Genomic DNA, 19,170 nt, shown 5'->3' with positions numbered 1-19,170 from the left:
GGAGAAGGAGAAAGGAGATACCTAGTCAGCAGGTGAGCTGGGGAAGGAGAAAGGAGATACCTAGTCAGCAGGTGAGCTGGGGAAGGGGAAAGGAGATACCTAGTCAGCAGGTGAGCTGGGGAAGGAGAAAGGGGATACCTAGTCAGCAGGTGAGCTGAGGAAGGAGAAAGGAGATACCTAGTCAGCAGGTGAGCTGGGGAAGGAGAAAGGGGATACCTAGTCAGCAGGTGAGCTGGGGAAGGAGAAAGGAGATACCTAGTCAGCAGGTGAGCTGGGGAAGGGGAAAGGAGATACCTAGTCAGCAGGTGAGCTGGGGAAGGAGAAAGGAGATACCTAGTCAGCAGGTGAGCTGGGGAAGGGGAAAGGAGATACCTAGTCAGCAGGTGAGCTGGGAAAGGAGATACCTAGTCAGCAGGTGAGCTGGGGAAGGGGAAAGGAGATACCTAGTCAGCAGGTGAGCTGGGAAAGGAGATACCTAGTCAGCAGGTGAGCTGGGAAAGGAGATACCTAGTCAGCAGGTGAGCTGGGAAAGGAGATACCTAGTCAGCAGGTGAGCTGGGAAAGGAGATACCTAGTCAGCAGGTGAGCTGGGAAAGGAGACAGGAGATACCTAGTCAGCAGGTGAGCTGGGGAAGGGGAAAGGAGATACCTAGTCAGCAGGTGAGCTGGGGAAGGGGAAAGGAGATACCTAGTCAGCGGGTGAGCTGGGAAAGGAGAAAGGAGATACCTAGTCAGCAGGTGAGCTGGGGAAGGGGAAAGGAGATACCTAGTCAGCAGGTGAGCTGGGAAAGGAGATACCTAGTCAGCAGGTGAGCTGGGGAAGGGGAAAGGAGATACCTAGTCAGCAGGTGAGCTGGGAAAGGAGATACCTAGTCAGCAGGTGAGCTGGGAAAGGAGAAAGGAGATACCTAGTCAGCAGGTGAGCTGGAGAATGAGAAAGGAGATACCTAGTCAGCAGGTGAGCTGGGAAAGGAGAAAGGAGATACCTAGTCAGCAGGTGAGCTGGGGAAGGAGAAAGGAGATACCTAGTCAGCAGGTGAGCTGGGAAAGGAGAAAGGAGATACCTAGTCAGCAGGTGAGCTGGGGAAGGGGAAAGGAGATACCTAGTCAGCAGGTGAGCTGGGAAAGGAGAAAGGGGATACCTAGTCAGCAGGTGAGCTGGAGAAGGAGAAAGGAGATACCTAGTCAGCAGGTGAGCTGGGAAAGGAGAAAGGGGATACCTAGTCAGCAGGTGAGCTGGGAAAGGAGAAAGGGGATACCTAGTCACTAGGTGACTAGGAGTCTACTTTTAACCTCTTGAGATGGGAAAAAATGTTTTGATAAATTTGAAAGTTCTCTTCATGACAATGTTACAATTAGGTGACATAAATAGTTGTTTTAAACTAAATTACCCCAAAGGCACTATTGGTGGAATGACCCTCTTATCAACAAATTGACTTAATCGTAATGTTGAATCATTTCACAGGTCCAAGTGGTGAAGTCTGAGCCGCTTGAGAGCGATGCGATGCGATGCGATGCGATGTGAAGTGATGCGATGCGATGCGAAGTGATGCGAAGTGATGTGAAGTGATGCGATGTGAAGTGATGTGATGCGATGCGATGTGATGTGAAGTGATGCGATGTGAAGTGATGCGATGCGATGCGAAGTGATGCGATGCGATGTGAAGTGATGTGAAGTGATGCGATGCGATGTGATGCGAAGTGATGCGATGCGATGCGAAGTGATGCGATTGCGATGTGAAGTGATGTGAAGTGATGCGATGCGATGTGAAGTGATGTGAAGTGATGCGATGCGATGTGAAGTGATGCGATGCGATGTGAAGTGATGCGATGTGAAGTGATGTGATGCGATGCGATGTGATGCGAAGTGATGCGATGTGAAGTGATGCGATGCGAAGTGATGCGATGTGAAGTGATGCGATGTGATGCGATGTGAAGTGATGCGATGCGATGTGAAGTGATGCGATGTGAAGTGATGCGATGCGAAGTGATGCGATGTGAAGTGATGCGATGTGAAGTGATGCGATGCGATGTGAAGTGATGCGATGCGAAGTGATGCGATGTGAAGTGAAGTGATGCGATGTGAAGTGATGCGATGCGATGCGATGTGAAGTGATGTGAAGTGATGTGAAGTGATGTGAAGTGATGCGATGCGATGTGAAGTGATGCGATGCGATGTGAAGTGATGCGATGCGATGTGAAGTGATGCGATGTGAAGTGATGCGATGCGATGTGAAGTGATGCGATGCGATGTGAAGTGATGCGATGCGATGTGAAGTGATGCGATGCGATGTGAAGTGATGCGATGCGATGTGAAGTGATGCGATGCGATGTGAAGTGATTTTAGTTTTAGTTTTAAGCATGACTTTGATGGGTCACATAATAACAGCATCATCAGCATCAAGGACAGAGGGATCTTGTCTATATATATTTATACAATACTGTTTCTCTATATGATGAAAATATACTGCAGAGTATCTCAGAATACTTTATCCTCCCCATTTCAGTAACATAAGAATATTGACACCAAAAAATCTATATTCTATTTTCTTTTACAGATTTATCCAAAAAAGGAACACTGTCACTCATTCTCCTTCAGTTGCCCAACTCGTAAAATACTCAAAGAGGAAATCACCTGCACCAACCCTGGAACAATATTGAGAGCTCTTGGAACTAATGACACATTCAATGAGTTAAACCAAATAGACAGGAAGACACCGAAAGGGAAAGACATTGTCATCAGCAGTTCTCACGGGTACATAGTGAAGCACTTTCCATGTTGGCTGATCAAAGAGGATGACTGTCTCACTATTGAGATGGTCACACATGCCACAGATGAACCTGCAGGGGTCACGGATCGGGAAACAGACAATTATGTCACTTTCTCTGTTGAGACAACGGGAGGGAAAAACAGCAAATCAAAACAAATACTTGGAAACAGCCAACTGGAGTCCTACAGACCTCTATGTGTCTATGCAAAACAGGAGGAGGAAGTGAAGAAGGCTCTACGAAATGATGGACGCTTCTCAAACATTGTGTTTGAACAGAAATGCCAGCTCTCTGAGCGATCAACAGGAAGCAAGGTTTCAATGGGGCAAATTGCAAAAAAACTTAATGGTAGAAACTTTGAAATCTGTCTGACAAAGCATAAGGAGAAAACGGCAATTAAGATGGAAACATCTGACTCCACAATAAAAACAAAAAACATTGTAACCACGCAAACATCTCTGTTCAACCCAAGCCCTGACTCTGAAGGAGACGGCACACAGATGTCTCCATCGACGCTAACAACACAAACATCAGATGTAGGGGAGTCCTCTTCGAGAAGAAAGCAGAAACGAAAATGCATTCCCGTGCCAAAACATGGTGAAATATTGACGATCCTTCGCAACCAGTTTGAAGATCTGGTGAAGCAGATGGAAAGTAGGAGGGAGGACAGCCAACAGAAGACATTTCCTGAAGAGTTGGATCTCATGAAGCAGGAATTCGGGAAAATCAGACAAAAGTTCTCTGAGGTTCACAGAGTGAAGAAATTGATTAAACTTGGTGCCTCCGTTTGTCAGGTGATTGTTGAAGGTGTTCAGGGTGTTCTGGGGACAGGCTTCGTGCTGTTTGACAACTACATCCTAACAAATGCACATTTGTTTGGTGAAAATGTAAGAGAAAACATACAGTTGTTAGTCGATGTATCTGTAAAGTTCAACTATGAAAATCCAAATGGATCCGATGTGAACGTATTCAGAGCAAAAACCCTGCTGATCGACTTTCAATATGAAGATAAGGGAAAACATCATACAGACTATGCCATACTGGAGCTGGATCCTCAGAATAAGAAACAACGGCAAAAGGTTCCTCCTGGTCTCCTCCGTGAATATGGCCCAGTCCCAGCATGCGGTGGGGCCTGCCTCATTGGACACCCAGGTGGACTGGTGAAACAAATGGAACCCACCTCCATCATTGGCAGTGAGATAAGAGAGGAGGCTGCGAATAAATATAAACGGGAAAAGGGACATGCAATCTTCACAATAAACGATGCCCTTGAAAAAGAGAAAAAGCGTTACGAGGAAGTGATGCAGGAGAACAAGGACGACTTTGTGACCTACAACACCTCCTTCTTCCATGGATCTTCTGGCTCGCCAGTCTTCGATGACCTTGGTCGAGTGTTTGGCATACATACTGGTGGCTTTGAATATGAGGATAAGCGCACTCAGAGCAAACAGAGTGTGTTAGAGTACGCCCTCCCTCTGCTCCCCATATTACGGAACTTTGTCATCCGTTTGGAGGAGGACAACAATCAGGCAGTTTTGAAAAGAGTTAAGGAAGAGGTACAGGAAAACGTCTTCCTGAATGAGGCTCTTTTCACGACAGATGGTGATGAGCCTATGGATATGTCGTAGGAGATTGTTGCAAATACAGCTAATTCAATGCCACCCAGTGGTTGTCCTGGGAACAACACAACAATGCCACCCAGTGGTTCTCTTTGCAAATACTGTAACGTTAGTATTTATGTTCAACCATTCCACTAGTGCCTTTTGGGCATTTTTAGGATATTGATAGATTACTTGTCCGAGGTCAAAGGTACATGTTTAAAAAAAATTAAATGTTTTGTTTTATCTCATGCACCTTTGTTTTCTGTAATTCTCATCACTGGTTCCTTATGATGTATTCTGCATTTCTGTGAAGCATGGTTTCTTTTGAAAAATATACTTTGGTCTCAGTGGGCCTTCTCTGCAAAAATAAACATTTAATAGATTAAGACATCTACCTAGATCAGATTGCAACTATCTAAATATTGTTTTATTGTGTTCTACATTTTGATTACTTGTCTTTTTCTTTAACTTGTTGAATAGAGTAATGTGGAATAGAATCATGTTGAATAGAATCATGTTGAATAGAATCATGTTGAATAGAGTCATGTTGAATAGAATCGTGTTGAATAGAATCATGTTGAATAGAATCATGTTGAATAGTCATGTTGAATAGAATCATGTTGAATAGAATTATGTTGAATAGAGTCATGTTGAATAGAATCATGTTGAATAGAATCATGTTGAATAGAATCATGTTGAATAGAATCATGTTGAATAGAGTCATGTTGAATAGAATCGTGTTGAATAGAATCATGTTGAATAGAATCATGTTGAATAGAATCATGTTGAATAGAATCATGTTGAATAGAATCATGTTGAATAGAATCATGTTGAATAGAATCATGTTGAGTAGTCATGTTGAATAGAATCATGTTGAATAGAATCATGTTGAATTGAATCATGTTGAATAGAGTCATGTTGAATAGAGTCATATTACTTCATGGATCCATCGTTTTGCTTTCTTGGTTTGACATGTAAAGGTTAATGTACAATGTGTTAACTGTGATTACATTGGAATACTGTATGCATCATTTAGACATTGTTTTCATTTCATGAGTTGTAACAATCATGCATAAAACTAGTGACAGACTGACTAATCAATAAATGTGTTGACAATTACAGCTTGCTTATTGCTTCTTATTGCAAGTGGACCACACAGGGGTGTGTCTGGTCACATGACTGACCACACAGGGGTGTGTCTGGTCACATGACTGACCACACAGGGGTGTGTCTGATCACATGACTGACCACACAGGGGTGTTGTGTCTGGTCACATGACTGACCACACAGGGGTGTGTCTGATCACATGACTGACCACACAGGGGTGTGTCTGATCACATGACTGACCACACAGGGGTGTGTCTGGTCACATGACTGACCACACAGGGGTGTGTCTGGTCACATGACTGACCACACAGGGGTGTGTCTGGTCACATGACTGACCACACAGGGGTGTGTCTGATCACATGGCTGACCACACAGGGGTGTGTCTGATCACATGACTGACCACACAGGGGTGTTGTGTCTGATCACATGACTGACCACACAGGGGTGTTGTGTCTGATCACATGACTGACCACACAGGGGTGTGTCTGGTCACATGACTGACCACACAGGGGTGTGTCTGATCACATGGCTGACCACACAGGGGTGTGTCTGATCACATGACTGACCACACAATGATGTGTCTGATCACATGACTGTGACCACACAATGGTGTCTGATCACATGACTGTGACCACCCAGGGGTGTGTCAGATCATTTAACCGGCAGAGACCATGGAACTTGAGAAGAGAGAAATAACACGAATCCATTTAGAGTCGACAGAGTAATATTGTCATCCATTTGATCTAATGTCCTGGCTGTAGAGCTTGTGATTTCTATAGAAATATCTCTTATGGTGATTTAGGCCTCAACTACAGCAGAGGAGGCAACCCGCTCTTCAACATTAGATTGGATGGTCTGCTCTGAACAGTACAAGGTGAGACAAGTGGTACATGACTTTTACATAATCAAGTTTCAGTAAAGTGATAAATTAGCAGAATACTATGACACATAATGCATATAAATATCATGTGGCTTTTTTTTTAGACAAGAATAGAACAGGAAATAACTGGTAGTTCAAAGACAATCAAGTCAGACTTTATTTATTTTGGTGATTTTTAAAACCAAGCACTTAATAATCTACGCTATTTAAAAACAGATTAAAGTTCTACATTTCTCATCAATCACATCTGGATTGATCAATTGTACTTATTTCCTGATCATAGCTAAGAGAAAAGCCCAAATAACCTATACAGTAGGACCTGGGCAAACACATTACATAATCTATACAGTAGGACCTGGGCAAACACATTACATAATCTATACAATAGGACCTGGGCAAACACATTACATAATCTATACAGTAGGTCCTGGGCTAACACATTACATAACCTATACAATAGGACCTGGGCAAACACATTACATAATCTATACAGTAGGTCCTGGGCTAACACATTACATAATCTATACAGTAGGTCCTGGGCTAACACATTACATAATCTATACAATAGGACCTGGGCAAACACATTACATAATCTATACAATAGGACCTGGGCTAACACATTACATAGCCCAGGACCTACTGTATAGATAAACACATTACATAGCCCAGGACCTACTGTATAGATTAACACATTACATAGCCCAGGACCTACTGTATAGGTTGATACATTACATAGCCCAGGACCTACTGTACAGATTAACACATTACATAACCCAGGTCCTACTGTATAGATTAACACATTACATAGCCCAGGTCCTACTGTATAGATTAACACATTACATAGCCCAGGTCCTACTGTATAGATTAACACATTACATAGCCCAGGTCCTACTGTATAGATTAACACATTACATAACCCAGGTCCTACTGTATAGATTAACACATTACATAGCCCAGGTCCTACTGTATAGATTAACACATTACATAACCCAGGTCCTACTGTATAGATTAACACATTACATAACCCAGGTCCTACTGTATAGATTAACACATTACATAACCCAGGTCCTACTGTATAGATTAACACATTACATAGCCCAGGTCCTACTGTATAGATTAACACATTACATAGCCCAGGTCCTACTGTATAGATTAACACATTACATAGCCCAGGTCCTACTGTATAGATTAACACATTACATAGCCCAGGTCCTACTGTATAGATTAACACATTACATAGCCCAGGTCCTACTGTATAGATTAACACATTACATAACCCAGGTCCTACTGTATAGATTAACACATTACATAGCCCAGGTCCTACTGTATAGATTAACACATTACATAGCCCAGGTCCTACTGTATAGATTAACACATTACATAGCCCAGGTCCTACTGTATAGATTAACACATTACATAACCCAGGTCCTACTGTATAGATTAACACATTACATAGCCCAGGTCCTACTGTATAGGTTAACACATTACATAACCCAGGTCCTACTGTATAGATTAACACATTACATAACCCAGGTCCTACTGTATAGTCTGGTCAAATAAAATACAATTTAAGTTCAATGATCAGTCCCAATGTGCAGAGAGTCATTACAGATTTCACCTGCAGTGTTTAGACAGGACAGTGTTGTGGAGATGATTTAGACAGGACAGTGTTGTGGAGATGATTGACAGGACAGTGTTGTGGAGATGATTTAGACAGGACAGTGTTGTGGAGATGATTTTTGACAGGACTGTGTTGTGGAGATGATTTAGACAGGACAGTGTTGTGGAGATGAGTTTAGACAGGACAGTGTTGTGGAGATGAGTTTTGTGGAGATGATTTTGACAGGACAGTGTTGTGGAGATGATTTAGACAGGACAGTGTTGTGGAGATGATTTTGACAGGACAGTGTTGTGGAGATGAGTTTTGACAGGACAGTGTTGTGGAGATGAGTTTTGACAGGACAGTGTTGTGGAGATGAGTTTTGACAGGACAGTGTTGTGGAGATGAGTTTAGACAGGACAGTGTTGTGGAGATGATTCCCAGGAATGTCCGGAGTGGAGATTCTCAGAGGCTGGTGTATTCTGTGGTTGTCAACTGTTAATAAAATTTAATTAAGCCAATATGCTTTCATCAATTGAAAGCCCTTCATCTATTTTATGAGAATTTATAAGATTTCTTGTTTGCATAAAATAGACGCAGACCAGTCTTTAAATAATAAGTAATATAATTTATTCTCGGAGCGCGCTCCCACTCGAACACATGCATCAGTTTAAATACAGATCATGACGTCATTTCACTGCCTTAACCGAACCCCCTCCTCTCGACAGGACAAAGTAAGGTGAAAAGTTCATTCTAACTTACTAACACACTCCCAGATAACTTTTGACCCCTCAACATTATCGATCACCACTGAACTGACAGTTTTAACTAACAGAAACCCTAGGAATGCACTCACTGCCTTATCTAAAAACCCCAGAGCTAAGTTTCAGGTTGGGTCAACCATAGGCTAACGACCTTATGTGTTTACAGTCCACAACCCATTTGTTCCTGCCCAGTTGGAATGGTGTTCATTAACATTTTATTACTCCTTTCTCCTGTCACACAATTTCTTCTTATGAACTCCTATTGTCTATTAAACATACAGAGTATAAGTCTACCTAGATACAATTATATTTAAAATGGTGATATTGTTTATTCATTTATCCATAATAAATCCATAATAAATTCAACAATCCACCCTGAAAATGACTAAACAATTCATACTTTCATTAAACACTAAAAGAAAACTTCAATGATATCCTAAGAATAAGACAAACCAATACACGTATGTACATAATCAAAGCCCGTGACTGTTTTAACCTACATCAGAATCATAACACTTCTTATCAGGATTTTCGTTACAATCGTCATTTCAAAACAGTTCAAACATTGAAATATGAATAGCCTAAATCTCCTAAACATCAAATATTGTCTCGTCTAACATAGGCTCCTCATAATTAAAAGAACCGGATTCCTCCACTGGACCCGGGGTACTGTATTCATCATTCCACTGGTCAGAGCTTAGAATGGGTCCATATCTCACCATCTGAACCGTCATTGATTTCTCCAGAGTCCTGGAGATGAAAACTTTCACGCACGGAATCAGAACACATCCACACAAAACTAACACAGTCACACAGGTGAAGGTAGCCCATAACACAGTAATCATAACATTTTTCCATCTTCCAAACACACTGTCAACCCAATTAGCCAAAGAGGTATCCACCCCTGAGTTCACTGCCAACTCTTGAGCTAGGGTGTGTAAACCAGCCAAGGCCTTGGTCACCGATCCATCCGGAGCTGTATTATTAGGGATGAATGTACAGCACATCGACCCGAATAGCACGCAAACCCCACCCTTTTCTGCCAATAACATATCTAGCGCGATTCTATTCTGCCAAGCCATTAGGCTGGTGGCTTCGGTCTGTTCTGCTAATCCTTTTATTGCATCTCTAGTATAATTGATGAAGCGCTGTTGATTATAATATATATAATTGATCCAATCCACATTCTTGTTGAGAGTGGACCACCAAAAAATACTTGACTCTAATCCTGCCCAGATCTGATTTCTAGCCTTAAACTCGTCTGGCACCCCTCGTGGAACCCCTATGTAATCAATATAAATTCTCTCATCAAAAGATCCAGACGGAATACTTCGTCTCTCCCGTGTAGCCAACTTCATGTCATGGTGTCGAATGAGTGTAAAAGGCATTCCCAAATGTACCAATGCACATATCCCTGTCCAATTAGCAGGTAAAATTGGCCACAACGTCATTCCCCCACACAACCACCAGATATCAGCCCTGGGTATCCTTATCTTACTGAAATCCCCAGAACTCAACCATCCTGCCAGATTACTCATCAGCCCATCAGTAGTAATATTCTCTGTCACATTGCAGGTACTGACTTCCCCTACATATTTCCCATAAGCACTATACCGGGCCAGACAGTAATAATCTCCTCTCGTCACTGTGAAAGGAGGAAGCCTAGATTTCAGAGGAACATGTGGATATAAATAGTGCAAATCCACACAACTGTTGTTCTCTGGCTTTCCTGCTTTCATGAATAGCTTTACTATACAGGCCATTCCCTTAGGTGAATTAATTCCATTTAATGGAAAAGGGATAGTTGTCAACTGAGGTTTTGCAGTTGCACATGCATAGCATTCGTCTTTAGCTACTGATCTGGCCGTATATTGAATCCACTCTAACCAGAGGTTGGAATCTCTAAACCCAGTCTCCAACTCTATCACCTCTTTAAAGTCTTTTGTCTCAACTATTTGCACTGGTCCTTGGCCCTGGATGATTACACTAGGAATAACGGTTGTATTAGGTAGACTGATTAGATTCCGGCTGCCAATAGGATCCTTCCCAGCTTTTACCTCTGTGACCTGGAATGGCACTATAGTATCGGATAACGACTGATCAAAACCAACATACCATAATCCTAGATCCTGGATCTTTACAGTTTTAATGGTAATTCGTACCTTTATACAATACCACCCCTGTTCCGGAAAACAACTCAAAACTCCCACCTTTACCAAACTCCATCTGTTCCCATATTGAGTGTGTGGGTTGACATAGCCACCCTTCTCAGTGTGAGCTATGACCTGACTCCATGAATTACACGGTGATTTGCACAAATACCTTCCCCAGTGAACCATTGTTCTAGACTGCCAAGGAGTGAAAGACCCCAATTGGTCTATATAGAACTCAACTGAGATATCCTTCCCCAACTCCACTTTCACTACCTTATTCTTCAGTTTTAGTGACCTTTTAAAATGCTTTGGTAAAATCGAATTTCCCTCCTCTATCATATGAGTCCAGTTACCCTTTTCAGCCTTCTCGGGGGGTTCATGGCATATCAGGAACATGGCTCCCACAACCATACAGCTCAGGATGGCCAGCCCACCTATACAGCCCCACCCTCTCCTAGAGAACACATCACCAGCAAGAGGCCAAAACACACCTCCACTTCTATGAACGCTCATAGCTGGGAAAGGTCGGGTATAAGGGAAGTCTTCAGTAGGAGTGTAACCCCCGTATCCTGTTGATACAGTTCTGCTCCTACCCCTATGATTGTTCGCCAGTATCAGTGTGTCCTATCCTCTTACAATGGGTGATGTGCACCCAGGTTGCTCTTTCAGCTATCCTCACCGCGAAGGCAGTCACCAGGAGTACTTGGTATGGCCCCTCCCACCGTGGCTGTTTCCAGTTTTTTCTCTTTAATGATTGGACCCAAACCCAGTCTCCCGGTTGAATCTGGTGTGCCACCTCCTTCTGTAGTTCTCCTGTTGGGCATAAAACCTTTGACATACGGGTATGGTTAATAAACAACCTTTTCATGTGATCAACCATACTGCTTTCCACTCCTATATCTGCTTGTTCCAATCGTCCTAATTGGGGCATCCTATAGGGTCTGCCAAAAACCTTCTCAAATGGAGACAATCCCTCCCTATCAGGGGTTATCCTAATAGTCATCAACACTATAGGCAAGCATTTTACCCAGTTCAGCCCAGTACTTAGGTGTGTTTTTCTTAATCTATTTTTTACAGATTGATTCATGCGCTCGATAAGGCCAGCGCTCTGGGGGTGATAAGAACAATGTTTCTTCATGTTTATATTCAATTTCTGTCCTATATTGTCAATTACTTGATTAGAAAAATGGGAACCATTGTCGCTATAAATAGTTTCTGGCAGTCCAAATCTCGGGATAATCTCCTGACATAATGCTCTAGCCACTGTTTCTGCATCTGCTGAGGATGTAGGAAACGCCTCTATCCATTTGGTATATTTATCAATAATTGTTAAACACCACTTCTTATTTTCATGTTTAGTTAATTCAATAAAGTCCATTTCCAATTGTTGGAATGGGTACTTAGCTGCAGGGTATGCACCCTGTGGTGCCCTTACTTTACCTTGGTGATTACTCTGTGCGCATATAGCACAACGTGAACAAAAGTTTTTAAAATAGTTAGTTATTCCATAAGCTTCAAAGTGTTGTCTAACTAAACCTATCATACCCCCTGTTGATACATGGCTTTGCCCATGTAACAATATAGCAACATATTTAAACAATGACTGAGGTAAAATAGGTAGATTCCCTTTGTGCCAGATTCCTCCTTTATCAACGGCTCCCATTTTGACCCATCTAGCAATTTCTTTAATGGGGGCTCTGAGCTGACTTTCCTTTAGTATCTCTGTGTCAATATTAACTTCCTCCTTTAAGTGTGTGTCTGTATGTGTGTACAGTTTTTCACCCGCTTTCTTAGCTTCCTCATCTGCCCGTCTATTACCAATGCTAATGCTATCCATTCCTTTAGTGTGTGCCTCGCATTTACATATTGCTACTTTCTTTGGTTGCAAAACTGCCTCCAGTAATTCCAAAATTAACTGTGCATGGTTAATAGGTTTACCCGCTGTGGTAACCATGCCTCTGTTTCTCCATTGAGCTGCAAACACATGGACCGTATTAAAAGCATAAGCACTATCAGTATGTATTGTTATACATTTACCCTTTCCCAAATTACAAGCCCTGGTAAGAGCAAAAATTTCGGCTTGCTGAGCGGAGTAATTTTTAGGCAAAGCTCCAGCTTCAAGCACCTTATTGAGAGTCACTACTGCATAACCAGTAGCATTTGAGCCATCCGGGTTCTTCCTAGAAGACCCATCTACAAACATAGTTATTTCAGCATCTGGCAAAGGCAAATCAGTTAGATCAGGTCTGGGGAGAACCACTTTCTCTGTCTCAGCTACACAGTCATGAGGACTCCCATCGGTGGCTATAGGGATCAGAGTGGATGGATTCAAAGTAGTACAACGCTCAATTGTTAAGTTTGGCATATTTAACAGAATAATCATACAAGACAAATGTCTTGCTGGTGACATATACGCCATTTTATGTTCTAATAACAAAATTGAGACGGCATGTGGGACCCTTAATGTCAAATCATGGTATAGTACTACAGAGGCAGAGTCCTCCACAGCCCGTGCTGCAGCCACCACTGACTGCAAACACAGGGGCATTGCTTGTGCCACCTCATCAAGACGGGAGGAATAGTAGGCCACCGGCTTATTCTTCCCTCCGTGTCTCTGAGTCAACACTGATGTCATGAACCCCTCCCTGCAATCCACAGTCTGTGTGAATTCACGGTCATACCTAGGGAATGCCAGAACAGTGTCAGATATCAATAGCTGTTTAATAGCCACAAACTGTTCTTCTGCCTCCTTAGTCCATACAATTTTATCTTTTGCTGCCATAGCCTTACCATAGATCAAATTACTAAGCAACCCTGTATGTAATGCAAAATGCGGGACCCACGCCCTACAATAGTTAATCATTCCTAAGAAACTCATCATTTGTTTCTTATCAAGTGGTTTGGGTGCTTCTAGAATGGCTGTCTTCCTGGTTGAATTAAGTGTTCTCCCTTCCTGAGTTATGGTGTGTCCTAAATAGATAACTTGCTCCTGCCAGAGCTGTAACTTCCTCTTATTAACTTTGTGACCTTGGTCTGCTAAGAAGTGAAACAGAGCAAGAGTATCCTCCTTACAGGCCTCCAGTGAAGAATTTGACAACAAAATATCATCAACATATATTAAAATTTGACTTCCCTGGGGAGGGTTGAACTTTCCAAGATTCCTAGTCATTGCCTGACTGTAGATAGTGGGACTTTCCAAATAACCTTGAACTAGTCTGCTATAAGTCCATTTTTGGCCCAAAAAGGTGAATCCGAACCACCCCTGGCTGTCTGGATGTAACGGAATACTAAAGAAAGCATTAGCAAGGTCTATCACAGTAAAGTAAGCATTCTCCGGCTTCAACTGATTTAAAAGAGTGTGCGGATCTGGAACACAAGGTGTTCTTGGTATCACACTGTTATTGACCCCCTGTAGGTCCATTACCATTCTCCAGTCAGTGCTAGGGAATGCCTTCTTTACTGGAAAAAGAGGAGAGTTACAGAACGCTTCATCCCCCGGTATTATAACCCCTCCCTTTCTTAACTGTTCAAAAGAGGGTGTTATTCCTTTAATCGCTTCTGGCTTTAATGGGTATTGTTTTTGGTAAGGTCTATAATTTGATTTTGGGACAACTTGAACCGGAATTACTCCTTTAATCAATCCCACATCCCCGGGACCCTGTGACCACAGATACTCGGGTACTCCTTTCAAATCTTCCTCCTGTTCTTCTGTCAATAGGTATCCTGCCTCTCAGAAAATCCCCCCACCCTCACTAATGTGCACAGTGGGGGCACAGTTTGCTCTCCAGTTTAACCTGCGTCTGTACCTATCCGTGGACGGGCTATGTTGAACACCTCCCTCCCCTGTTACCCAGTCTGTTAGCCTTTTCCCCTCTGTCACCCAATATCCCATATTTCTCCATTGCCCAGAGGGTTCTCCAGCTAATGACACATGGGGGCTCCCTTTTTCTCTGTATAGAGTCTGTATATGAGCAGGCAGTTCCACCTCCACCGCCGCACGAGCAGAGTCATAATGAAACCATTTCAGACCAATTGTTCGCTCAGCTGTACCTAGAAGTGCCTTCTCATATACCAGGTCGGGGCCGGGCTGTCTGTTATACCACAATGTACAGTGCAAGTCATCTGGAGACTTTTTAGTGGGTCCTGATATTACCTCATCTGTCAGTTTCAACAATGCTTTAGGTATGTCTGTTAGTCCTCCTCTCAATAAATCTTGACTATACCAGTAATGTGGATCTCCTTCCCCACAGATTACCATGTTATTCTGAACAACCTGGGCTTTCATACCTCTGTCTGTAGGTGTTATAGCTATATTCAAGAGTTTCATTACATCTCTCCCCAGTAGATTCACAGGACACAGTTTTGATATCAGAATTGGGACTGTCGCCTCCCCCTCAGTCCTTTCATGTCTGAGAGTTATGGGAGTCGAGAGTCTTTCTACACAATGATGGCCTGACGCGGAACGTACAATTATCTTATTCCCCGAAACTGGAATCCCTTTTGGCGCATCCTCACTGCATATAGCTGTCCTACATGCTCCCGTATCACACAGAAATGTAATTCTTTTTCCCATGACCATCAGTGTTAAAACGGGCTTTTCTTCTAGTGCGAGAGCTAGGTCTGCTGTGGCCAATTCAAACACCTCCATTTCCGCGTCTGTTTTATCTATACCGTCAAGGTCAGAATTTTTTTCACTATAATCAATGTCATTTTCCTCATACCAGTCCACCATCTCCTTCGTGACTATTTCAGCACTATCAGTCTCTAGTCATGATTTATCATTATCGCTGCCCGTCTCAGATTTAGTGCACCTCTGCTCCTTCAATTTTTTCCCCCTTTTACCCTGTGATTTCTGCTTACAGTTGCGGCTTTGATGTCCCTTTTTATCACAATGGTAACATGGGGCTTCGCATTCTCTGGCGAAATGTCCATCTCGTCGACAGTTGTAGCATTTCAGCTGTCTATTTTCTCTGTTTCCTCCTCCTGTCGCTCTGTCTTCTAACATTGCCATCAAGAACTCATCTTTCCTATTTTCTCTTTTTCTTTTTTCTGCCTGTCCGTGCTGTTCATGGTGGACAGCATATCTTTTTACCTCCGCTAGAGTTGCCAACCCCCACCCCACTAAATTCTTTTTCACCTCCTTACTGATTTCGACGCGCATTCCAGTTAAAAAGGCTATTTTTAGCTGTTGATGATAAGGGGTATTTTGATCCCCCTCGGGGGCTGGTTCTGGCGTACCACTGTTAGCATTGAATACATCTTTTAAACGTTCTAGGTACTGACTGACTGTCTCACCTTCTCCCTGTCTACATTCAGTTACCTTAGAAAAATCGGCGTGTCGGTGGTAATGTTCTGTTAGGTTAGCGCATAATTCTGTAATTTTTGCCCTGAATGGCTCTCCAGGTCCCGCGCTCCACTGTATAATGTCCCCATTATTCCCTGTTGGCACCCAGGCCCCGCGCACAGCAAACCAATCCTTTCCCACTATGGTTCTAACTGCTCTTTCCACCTCCCCTGTGTTTAGCCTGAAACTGGACGCTAGTCCATTCAGATCTCTCTCAAAACCTGCCATTCCTGTCTTCGGGTGGGGGATACCTTCTACTGCCTTTTCTACGTCTCTCTGCGTCCAAGGTCTATAGACCCGAACAATAGGTTCATGATCTCCCTCCCCCGCCTGGGGATTGGGTAACTCTATTAGGGGGTACAGATCCTCTCTTTCTACACTTTCATTTTCCCCTTTATAATGCTGGAAAGCTCTCCTAGGCTTCGGTGTATTTTTCTCTCCTATTTCTGAGGTTTTTCTAATCAGCCCTGATCGGTTATGATTCGGTGAATGTGTCTGATATTCTCCCCTCTCCGATCTATCTGTCTCCTTCACTGCCTGAGCCTCTGTCCAGGCTCTCTCTAATTTCTGTTCCCTCTCTTTACCTCCCTTTACCACTGGCCTCCCATCATCCGCTCCCGTATTATAAGCTGGGGGGGGCCCAGCAAGGAGCGGCAATTGTCCTTTCCTCCGAGGAATCACCACCTCGTCGTCCGAATTACCTCTGTATGCTTGCTCTACTAGAGAAGGATATAGTTTTATACTCGCACCCCCGCACAAACGGCCAATTTTTTCATCTGCGGGAGCAGAGGGCAGCACATCTTGGCTTTCTTTGGGTTTACACCTCTTTTCTTTATCATCTCTTTTTCTAGCTTCCGACAGCCAGATTCTGGCTGTATATAACCCCTGTTTATTCTGCTTTTTCACATTATTTCCACATTCCTTATGTATCTGTTTTATAAGTGATTCCAGCTTTTCTACATTTAGACGGCCATCAAAATCATATTTCTTTCTCCATTTTAGACCGAAATCAATGTTTCTCTTATCCTTCTGTTCCATATAACGCTCGTCTCCCGTTAGTTCCCTCTCCTTTGAGGAAATTATACCCATCTTTAATCCTTACCGTTATGTAGCTATGGTATTTAATCACTTACCTATGTGAGTGTTTTCTATGAATCTGCTATTTACCGTTACTTAGTTACTTTTCTGTCTGACTATGTGTGTAACTCTTTAATGATAATCTGTATGTATTCTCCTTTCTGGAAACCTCATCTATAGTTGACTTTTGATTTGGACATTACATTTCACCCGTATACAATTATAAGCTCATTATAAACTATTGTTCCTTGGGACTTTCAACGTTAATTAATATCTCATATCTCACTACTCTAGAATTAGCTTCCCTCTCCTCCCTGGATATTAATCTCTTTCAGTATTGAATGGGTTCAGTGATTATGTTCGCCTAGAATTGCTCTGCCTCCTCACCAAGCCTAATTTATCCTCACCTGTTTCAATATATCTATCTGCTACTTTTCATAGTCAGACTACTTCCCATATTACAGATAGACTATTTAGGTAAAAACTTTATTTAGGTATGTTTATTGAATTAATGGCTATCCTATTTGTACAGAATGAAAGTCCCATCTAACAATACTTACTATATCCCACCCTTAAAAAATCTTTCGGTTTGCAAGGCCAAGATTGATTAAGTCCTAGTTTACTTTCGGTAGTGCACCTTACCACGAGTCATTTCAGACTCGCTTCCTTCCTATCGATTTTGGTTACCCACAAAGTAGAAACCCATTGTATTTGTTCAGAATATTCAAGCACCTATCATTGATTAAAAACTCCTTTAGCACATTCAATCAAAAATATCTTAAATAATTCCTCCCAAATTCGAGAATAAAGAATATTTACCTTCGTCCTGTAGACTGGGAAAAGCAATGCCGGTTCGATTCCGTCACGTTCTCTGTCGACCTAAGATATATATACCGGCCTGTTATTAAACCTCTGCTGGAGGCCAGGACTTTTAAACTACGAGTCCAACCTCGTCCGTGCGCACGGTTTTCGGCTTTTCCCTTCGGACGACAGAGAAGTTTGTGGAATCCGGCTCGAAGGACCAATTGTTAATAAAATTTAATTAAGCCAATATGCTTTCATCAATTGAAAGCCCTTCATCTATTTTATGAGAATTTATAAGATTTCTTGTTTGCATAAAATAGACGCAGACCAGTCTTTAAATAATAAGTAATATAATTTATTCTCGGAGCGCGCTCCCACTCGAACACATGCATCAGTTTAAATACAGATCATGACGTCATTTCACTGCCTTAACCGAACCCCCTCCTCTCGACAGGACAAAGTAAGGTGAAAAGTTCATTCTAACTTACTAACACACTCCCAGATAACTTTTGACCCCTCAACATTATCGATCACCACTGAACTGACAGTTTTAACTAACAGAAACCCTAGGAATGCACTCACTGCCTTATCTAAAAACCCCAGAGCTAAGTTTCAGGTTGGGTCAACCATAGGCTAACGACCTTATGTGTTTACAGTCCACAACCCATTTGTTCCTGCCCAGTTGGAATGGTGTTCATTAACATTTTATTACTCCTTTCTCCTGTCACACAATTTCTTCTTATGAACTCCTATTGTCTATTAAACATACAGAGTATAAGTCTACCTAGATACAATTATATTTAAAATGGTGATATTGTTTATTCATTTATCCATAATAAATCCATAATAAATTCAACATCAACAACAACAACAACATCAACAAGAAGTCATTAATCTCATCAACGTTTCATTTCCACAATGGTTCATGCTTACTTCAGTAAAGTGTATATATTACACAGTATGCAGTACTAGGGCTGGGGGCGGGGCTAGATCTGAAACATCGCTCCCCGAATGACAGTCGATATACCATATTTGACTATACACCGGTATTGATGCACGGACCAGTTTGGG

The 19,170-nt window shown here is 42.4% G+C and overlaps 3 protein-coding genes across 5 annotated transcripts in view; 1 reads left to right on the top strand and 2 right to left on the bottom strand.

Moving 5' to 3' along the window:
- LOC139392984 (serine protease FAM111A-like) overlaps window positions 1-4,422 on the top strand; it is a 40,466-nt gene extending 36,044 nt beyond the window's left edge. The window contains exons 4-5 of the mRNA XM_071141291.1: window positions 1,466-1,501; window positions 2,559-4,422. Coding sequence (XP_070997392.1) covers window positions 1,466-1,501; window positions 2,559-4,397 — 1,875 coding nt within the window. The 3' untranslated portion in view covers window positions 4,398-4,422. The remainder of the gene's footprint in view (window positions 1-1,465; window positions 1,502-2,558) is intronic.
- The window catches only part of LOC139392878 (beta-2-microglobulin-like), a 321,541-nt gene that overhangs the window by 262,896 nt on the left and 39,475 nt on the right, over window positions 1-19,170 (bottom strand). The gene's annotated exons all lie outside the window — the stretch shown is intronic.
- LOC139392874 (beta-2-microglobulin-like) overlaps window positions 1-19,170 on the bottom strand; it is a 613,933-nt gene that overhangs the window by 589,367 nt on the left and 5,396 nt on the right. Inside the window, exon 4 of one of the 3 annotated variants that reach the window (XM_071141190.1) lies at window positions 8,263-8,439. The exons of 1 other annotated variant lie outside the window; for it this stretch is intronic. The gene's annotated coding sequence lies outside the window, so the exon portion shown is untranslated. Of the gene's footprint in view, window positions 1-8,262; window positions 8,440-19,170 lie in introns of those variants that run through there. One more of the 3 variants, XR_011629741.1, reaches the window with a different exon arrangement.

This window comes from Oncorhynchus clarkii, chromosome 33, assembly GCF_045791955.1.
Source record: "Oncorhynchus clarkii lewisi isolate Uvic-CL-2024 chromosome 33, UVic_Ocla_1.0, whole genome shotgun sequence".
NCBI lineage: Eukaryota > Metazoa > Chordata > Actinopteri > Salmoniformes > Salmonidae > Oncorhynchus > Oncorhynchus clarkii.
Note: the sequence above shows the minus strand (reverse complement) of the source record. Positions and strands in the feature narration are given on the sequence as shown.